Genomic DNA, 8369 nt, shown 5'->3' on the forward strand with positions numbered 1-8369 from the left:
GAGAAGTTGGCAATGGGAGGTACCCTAAGGTGCATTAATATTCCCAGAGGGTGGAGGCGTCGATGGTGTCGGCCGATGCCTTGAGCACCCCAGCGTGGTCGCCCTTCAGGTATTTGCCATTGATTTTGATGGCCACTTTGTTATAGTCGCAGAACTCAAAAAAGAAGTCCACAGGGGTGTCGCTGCTGCTGGTGACGGATGACTCATTCCCCACCATCCAGTACTTCCCAGTGGTATCTGCAGGAGAGGGGACACAGTGGCCTCGTGAGCCAGCATGGGGACCCCAAAGGCCACCACCACCCTCCAGCCTGCAGCCACCCCGGGCACTCACCCTTGATGTTGTAGGCCCCGTCGTTGAACTCCAGCTGGAAGACATCGTAGGAGGAGCGGTTGGAGTCCAGGGTGCCGGTGACCTTGCGGCAGCCGATGAAGCCGTGCTCGCCGCGCAGGACAATGATGGGTCTGTTGATCAGCTTCATCACGAAATGCTCCGTCTCACCTGCGCCGAGGGGACAGGGGCTGTGAGAGCAGCCGGGGGGGCACAGAGCCAGACCCCAAAGCTGGCAGGCAGCAGTGAGGAGCAGGGGCTGTGCCCCCCACCCATTTCTCATCCACCCCATCTGTCCCCTCATCTCACAGCACATCAGTCACTAAGAGAACTTATTGCCTGAACACCACTTGGAAGAAGAGCCTGGCTCTGGGAAGGCTTTTTTCATCCCCTGCTGTCCTGGTGTGGTGTGCCCAAGGGTTCCTTACCCGCTGTCTCCATGGAGGCTGCCAGCTGCCCGTTCTTCTTCGCTGTCACGTACTTGCCGTTGGCAGCTTTCAGGGTGATGCGTTTGTCGCACCACTCGATGTCAAAGTAGCAACTCGCATTCCTGTGGGGCAGAGAGGGCAGTCAGTGGGGTGTGACAGAGAGGGACCCTGCCACTGCCACCCTGCTGGCTTGGGAAGGTCACGGCTGGATCGGGAGAGCCCGATTCGATCTGTTTTTGCGGGATGACTCGTGTTGTGGTGGCCATCCTGCTGGGAAGCCCTCGCCCCACAGGCAGGAGACAGGCAAGGCAGCCAAAGGCACTTCTGGGGTTTCCGCCTGGCTCTCAGAGTTGCACTGCAGGGCAAAGCATTTCGACAGCCCCAGCCAGCCGGGAAGGATTATGTGGCCCCAGGGACTTCCAGAGCATCGTGGGTGGCAAGCCCCGACACATCCCTGGCTTTCCCAGGAATGCACTGCCTCTGCTGGGAAGCATTTGGTGTGAGCACCCACGCTGGAAAATCCCCCTTGAATTCCCCTGGGAGATGCAAAGGGTTCTCTGAAGCCCAGGCACTGCCCTGAGCTGCCGGGGACAGGAGACTCACTTTGTGGAGGCGGTGGACTGGATGCCCCCGTTGGAGGTGAGGGTCCAGTACTTCCCGGTGTAGGTCCGGAAGGCGCATTTCTTGGTGTCCTTGTTGATCTCCAGCTGGTAGGTCTCCTGGTCACCCTCCTCGTCCTGGTTGGCTGAAAGGTCCATCCCTACAGAGCAGAGACAGATGGAGATGGGAGGGTGGGATGACAACCCACCTCCAGCAGGTCCAGGTGCAGGGCAGCCCAGGAAACCCAAATGAGAGGGGCTCCTGCTTCCTGGGTGAGCTTTGGTGGCTCCCAAATCCCTCACACAGATCTCCCCTCTGGCATTTGGAGTTCAAATCCAAGTTTTCATTTGGATATTGGGTGTTAAGGCCCTAAACAAGGGCTGGGCAGCCGTGAGCTTCCACTCCTGACTCAGCAGCTCCATTACAATGAAGCAAAGACCAATGTAGATGTTTTATAAGGAAAAGGGCTACAGTTTTTCCCAAAGGTGACAGCCAGGTTACTCAACCCATTAGCAGAGGCTGCTGCAGCACCCATGAATCCCAGCTCATGGCGTGTTTAAGGACCGTGGCACCGTTTTTCATCCACAATTGTCACGTCTCGCTGGGGCAGTGAGGTGTGCAGGGACAGGAGGCTTAGGAAAGCCCTAGGGCAGCCAAGCCTTTCCCTGACACCCCAAAATCATCAGCACCAGCCTGTCCCCCAGCTCTGCCAGCCAGGATGGCCCATCCCTGTGCCCAAGGGACCAGAGACAGCATTACCCTTGGAGGTGGATGCAGCTGGTCCTGGGGCCACTGGCCACAGCCCTGGGCCACCGCCAGCCATGTGTGCATCCACCTCAGGCACTGAGCCCGAGCAAACCTGCTTAGTCAGGGCTAGCGGGGCCAAAACTGCTCCAGAGCTCTCCAGCCTGGTGGATTTCAGCCTAAAAACACTTTGGGGATGCGAGCCACAAGCTGTAGCCAAAGCCAGTGGTGGAGCTCTGGGTTTTGGGGAGGGAGCTGGAGAGCAGAGCTCAGCCCCACTGCTGAGCTTAGTGAAATGGGAGTTCAGAGGAACTGGATGAATTTTCCAGAGCCAAACACACCTGCATCCTTCCCTGCTGCACGAGTGCAAAGGGTTCAAGTCCACATTGTGTCTAGTTCTGGTCCCCTCACTAAAGTAAAGACATGGAGGTGCTGGAGCATGTCCAGAGAAGGGAAGCGGAGCTGGGGAAGGTTCTGGAGCACGAGTCTGATGAGGAGCAGCTGAAGGAGGTGGCGGCTGGCCATGTGTTCAGCCCCTCACACCTCCACAATGCATCCAGTTTCTCGGCTGCTGGGATTTCAGTGCTGTACACAGTCACTGGAAGGGCTTCAGGGACTGCAGTTTTGGTGGCCCCACTGCTCTGGGAAGCCACCAGGACATCCCAGCAGCTGCACCCAGCTGTCCTGCAGACACAGCTCCCTGGGGCTCCACATCACCCATCTGTGTCTCCAAACAGGCCCCATCCCAGTGCCCAGGAGCAGCCTCTGCTTTGCATATCCATCTCTCACCTTTCCCAAAAGGATCGGGTTTTGTTCCCAAAGGGATCAGGCTTTGAAGGCTTCGTTTTGTTGGCCATAATCTTATCTCCCACATCCTAACTGGTCTATGGCTGCCACTCTGCTCACAGCATCCCCCCCCACCTCTCCAGGCACCCTCCAGTGCCTTCTGCAGCTCCCATCCCTGGAAGGGTTCATCAGTGTCAGGTTGGATGGGGCTTGGAATAATCCATTCTAGTGGAAGGTGTCCCTGCCCGTGATCCCTCCCAACCCAACCATTCTGTGATTCCATTACTCTCCTGATGGACACTCAGCCACCCTGGTGCTTCTCTCCCCAGGGTATTTGGGCAGCACAGGGGCCAATGGGTGCCGATGGCCACCAGCCCAGCCCCACTGGCCAGTCCTCGGCTCCAGAGCCCTCTCACACTCGCCGCCTCCCAGCACTGCCGGGGGCTGAGCTGGCGGTTGTGGGAACATTTGGTTTTGATTTTGCATCCTGGCGTCAGGCAGCTCCAGCCCCAATCCAGAGCTGTAAAACAGAGAGAGGGGCTCTGCAGGGGCTCACAGTGAGGTTGGGCTGTGGGGAGGTGACCCTGGGGGACACAGCCCATCCCTCAAGGCTGGCAGCACCGCTGGGCCCCCCAAACCTGCGAGAGCTGTGGGTCCCTGTGGTTTGTGGGGGAGGAGTGGGGGTGGTGCTTCCGCTCACTGCACTTTTCTGGGAAGAACTCGCTGACCTGCAGGGCCCAGGGGGATGCTGTGTGCCACAGAGCAGGACTGGCCAGGCTGGAGACAGGACAGGGAGGGGCAGGAGCAGCACAGGGAGTGCCAGGAGCCTCCAAACACTATTCCCTCTCCCCAGAGACCCCCAGCACGGAGCACAGTGCACCCACCGGCCTCCTCCACCTCTCTGCCAGCCTCACCTTTCACGGAGCTTTGGCTTCCCCGGTGCCTGGAAGGACCCGGCAGCAGGAGGGTCTCCCACCGCCCCCTCCTCAAAAGCAGCGCGGGGTTGGGTTACACCGACTCAGCACAAAGGAATGCGGCTACGGCTGGGGCAGGAGGAGGCTTCAAAGGGCTGGAACTGGGCTGGAGCGGGAAAGTTGGGGGCTCGGAGCTGGGCGGGATGGGGGAAACTGCAGGAAGCACGGGGTCCTACAGAGATGTCCCCATGTCCCCGCGGTGGAGGACAGGCTGTCCCCACAGCCACCCCCCGGGGCCTGTGGCAGGGAGCCGCGGCCGCTCCCACTGCAATCATGGATTAATTAATGCTCTTGGTAAATTTACAGTCTGGAGCTGGCACTGCTCTTCCTGACCTTGACGAAGCTGCTAATTACAGCTGGAGGCAGGAGGGGGGCGAGCACATGGCGGCTCTTTGGGAGGGGGGTGCAGGTATGCCTGTGCTCCCCAAAATTCCCAGCGTGGGATGTCCTCCAGCTCCGTCTGCAACGTGGGTTTGCTACAGGGATCTGGGGGAAAACGCAGAGGTTGGGAAGGCTGAGGCATGTTGTCTCCCCAGGGCTTCCTAACGCCGAGTCCCTGGGCTTGAGGTCCTCAGAGAGCAGGAAAAGGCTCCCCGAGTCCTCGGCTGCCGAGGTTTCCAAGCTCGTGGGTTTGCAGGATTGATGCCGGAGCCTTGGCTGCTCTCCAGCCATGACTGTGGATGTACCAGGAGGCCTATGGCCATCCCAGAGCAGGCACACACCTTCCTGTACTTCCCACAGAGCTGAGCTCTTCCCTCTAAAGAAGCAGATTTTGTTGTAGCTGTGTTGACCTCCACACCATGGGCGGCTGCAGACACAGCGTGGGGGCATTCAAGGCATGTAGAAAACTTTCCCTGTGCACTCAAATCACACAGAACATCTCCCATGAGCCATCCTGGGAAGCCAGTGGGATGAGCTCCATGGAGAGGAACACCTTTCCCATCTTCCAACTCTCCTTTCAAAAACCCCACGGTTATGTCCAAAAAAACCGAGCCTGGATTCCTCCACGGGAGTGCCGGCAGCACCCTGCAGTGTCCCCAGGCCCTCAGGGCAGCGGGGCAGGATTTCAGGATGGGACTGCCAGCACAGGTCGGGTCTGGGCTCCCTGCGGGGCTCTGGCACCTCCACCCAGCACTGCACCCGCACACGTGCTCAGAGACTCCTCCTGCCCCCTCCCTGCCCTTCAGCTGGGCTTACACTGCACCCCCGCAGAAATCCAAACAGGTTTTTGTCTAAATCCAACAGCCTGGAGCACGGGGAACCAGCAGCTCCTCTGCTGGGGGTGCAGCTCTGCGAAGGGGTCACGGGGAGGGGTGAAACATGAACTTCCTGAAAAACCCACCCCTCCTTCCCTGTGGATTTCCTGTGGCTTTGTGGTATCCCCCAAGTGTCAGCAGGCCACTGCACGGAAAATCTGCATCCGAGCCTGCCCCCTGCCCTGGAGCCGCATCTCCCTGCCTTGCCGTGGCACCACGATGAACTGGGGGGGGGGAAATCCGGCTCAGCCCATGCCGGGAGGGCTCCTGGCCCCAGGGCAGAGCTCCCCGCTGCCAACGCGGCATGTCCAGGCGTGCTCCCTTCACCGCTGCTCTCGCTCGCCCTCCTCCCCAGATCCCGTTTCCTGGAATTCCTCCCTCCCGAGCCAGCCCATCCTCTCCCCCATGCGGGTGGGGGGCAGGGGCACACCTCGGGCGGGCGGGGGGCTGGCAGGGGCCCAGCGGGGAGGACGCCAGCGCTCTGCCCCCGGGACCCTCGCGCCCACAAAGGGCCCTTTGTTGCCGCAGCCGGGCTAGAAAGGAGCCATTAAGCGGGGAGGAGGCTGCTCGCTGCTGGCAGCACCCGGCTCCGCTCCGTTTGAGGTGCGATGGGGAGATGGGAACTCTCAGGGAGCCCGGGGATCCTGTCCTGAAGGGCTGGAGGCAGAAGAGGGGTGCATATCCCCAGCCCCTGGGGTTATCCCTTCCTGCCCTGGGGGTGTTTGTGGCGTGGTCCCCTGTGTGCAGGGGATGCTGACACCGGCCATCCCCGGGACAGGGAGGAGACTCCAAGCCAGGAGCTGACCTGGCACTGGTGGGACAATTCTGTTCCAAAGCTGGATCCCAGCCAAGGGAACCACAGAAGAGCCCCACGGACCCATCTCTGCTCCTCCCATGGGGCAGAGGGGGGACAGCCACTGCCATCCCTGCTCCCTCCTTGACTCCACACAGGAACAAGCTGCCTTTTCCCACGAGGCTGTGTCGAGCTACAGTCACTCCCTGCCCGCATCCCACATCCCCCATCCCCAGTGACCATGGGAGCATCTGCCAGCAGCATGGCCCTTATCAGCTCGGCCGGGGAAAGGGCTGTCTGGAACCGCTTCCTCCGACGGCTGTTTCTGCTGCCTTCTTGGCAACCTTGGGACACGGCGCTTTCACAATGGGAGAAGGGAGGATGAGCCCCAGAAAGCGGCAGCTCCCAGCCTTTCCCTGCCATCAGGAGGGATAAACCGGGTGGAAACGGCTTCTCCAGCCAAAACGGACTCGAGTGAGGATGTGCAGCCCCAGCGCGGCCCTTCCCGCTGTATTTTGCTTGGAAAGGGGCCGGGCACAGCCCAGAGCCCTCTGTTGCTGGGGAGATTTGTTCCCCCCCTTCCTGCTCCCCCATCCCTTCCGAATTAGACAAAGCGGAGGGTCGGCCAGCAGCATTCCCACCCGCTCCATGGGCCACCCCCCCACCACGGGGTCCCCCACCGCCACCACTCCGTCCCTCACATCTCCCCCCACATCTGGTTTCCCCATCTCTGGTGACAAAGGGCTGCAGCAGCCCTTCCCCCACGGCGCTGCGGCAGCCTCCCGCCATCCTCTCCTCCTCTTCCCCAAATCCCCATGCCTGGGAAAACAACCCCCACTGCCCATCTTGGCAGATTTTATTATTGATTTTTAAGGGGCTGCTTTGCAGCGCAGGATTTGCCCTCGGACAGGAGAAATGCAGGGAGCTCCCTGCACGGAGCTGCCCGGGCACGGATCAGGGTTAAGCAGCAACCTTGAAATACATACACACAAAAAAAAATTCCCCGCTGTTCCTCCAGGCTTTGCTGCATGCTCGTACCCATCCCACACCCGGCGTGCGCCGGCCTGACCTGGCGCGCCGGCGATGAGCCCCGGGGCACCCACGGCACACACCGGGCACCGCCGGCATCGCAGAGCGGGGACCCCCCATCTTCCAGCACGGACCCCTGGGTGCGGGGCTGGGATGCTCGGTGGGCACCCGCGGGCAGCGGGCGGCCACGTGCCCGGGGAGCCCTGAATGTGACCGGGTCCCCGAGGCGGGTGGCACCGTGGCCCCTCCGGCGAGCGGAGGGGACGGGGCCGGTGCAGCGAGTGCGGAGGGACGGCTCCCTTTGTGCGGGTGGATGAAGGATGCGGGCGTTTTGGCAAAGCCCTTTATGTAACGCTGCCACCCAGCCCCCGACCCATGGGAACTCCAGCCCCTAGGGGAACCAGAGCCCCCGGTGGGACCCGCAGCCTCCCTGCTCCGCTGGGCACATGGCTCAGCCGTGCTCGGGCAAGGGGGAGGTTGGTGGAGGCTTTGTTGGGCGAACAATGAGCTCCACAGGAAGGAAGGCGAGGGAAACAGCCCTGCCTCCTTCACGGCGAGGGAAGACCCCATCCACCCCCTCCCAGCCCCCCTCCCCGTCCATCCCTGCACCCCAAGGCAGGCCCCTCGCCATCCCTGCCCCCCCCCGGGCGCCCTGCAGAGGCGATGGTGCGGGGATGGGGGTGCCGGAGGGATGGGGGCCCCCAGGCAGGCGATGCTGAAGGGATGCGGGAGGGGGAAGGGAAAGGGATGTGGGAGGGATGCGGGGGGATCGTGATGGGGCGTTGGGGGAGGGACCGCGGGCAGCCATGCTGAGGGGTGCAGGGGGTGCCCGGGGGAGATGGCGGCTCCAGGGGAGGGGTGTGAGAAGGGGTTTGAGCGGGGGGGGACGACGCTACGGGGGCGATGGCAGAGGAATGCAGGGGGGCAGCCTGTGGGGTGGCTGCTGCAGGAAGGCAGCAGATGTTGGGGGTTGGGGGGGACAGTGCTGCGGGGGGGCCACTCCGAGGCGGCGATTCTGAGGAGATGCAGGGGAAGTGATGCCGGAGGGATGAAAGGGGTTGCTGGGGGCGGGCGATGCCCGATGGAAGCTGATACCCGAGGGAGGCAGGGGCGCACCCCGAGGCGGATACACCCCTGGACTCCGGGGCGGGCGGCCGAGGTGTCCCGTTCCCCGCACCCGCAGTCCCCGTCCCCTCGTACCTTGCCGGGTGGAGACATTCCTATCGTTGCCGGCTCTCAGCACGACCTGCGGGCAGCTCTGCTCCAGGGCGAAGAGCTCGTCCTTGCCCACCTTGGCGCTCTTGCCCGCCTTGAGGGTGCCGCTGGGCCCCGAGGGGGCCAGGTAGCGGCCCTCCCCGTCGCGAAAGGCCACCTTTCCGCAGCGGAATTCCAGCGTGAAAGCGGTGCCGGGCTCGGCGGCGGGGGGGCGGG

General features: G+C 62.2%; 1 protein-coding gene across 1 annotated transcript in view; it reads right to left on the reverse strand.

Annotated features, from left to right (window-relative positions):
- Positions 1–8364, reverse strand: part of FSCN1 (fascin actin-bundling protein 1) — a gene marked incomplete at its 5' end in the record, with an annotated part of 10273 nt that extends 1909 nt beyond the window's left edge. The window contains 5 exons of the mRNA XM_017734287.1: positions 1–237; positions 332–499; positions 757–878; positions 1360–1516; positions 8139–8364. The exon at positions 1–237 is cut by the window's left edge and continues 1909 nt beyond it. Of these exons, the coding sequence (XP_017589776.1) occupies positions 35–237; positions 332–499; positions 757–878; positions 1360–1516; positions 8139–8364 (876 nt within the window). The remainder of the gene's footprint in view (positions 238–331; positions 500–756; positions 879–1359; positions 1517–8138) is intronic.
- Between the last annotated feature and the right edge of the window lie 5 nt (positions 8365–8369).

Source organism: Corvus brachyrhynchos, unplaced genomic scaffold (genome assembly GCF_000691975.1).
Source record: "Corvus brachyrhynchos isolate BGI_N302 unplaced genomic scaffold, ASM69197v1 scaffold5, whole genome shotgun sequence".
Classification (NCBI taxonomy): domain Eukaryota; kingdom Metazoa; phylum Chordata; class Aves; order Passeriformes; family Corvidae; genus Corvus; species Corvus brachyrhynchos.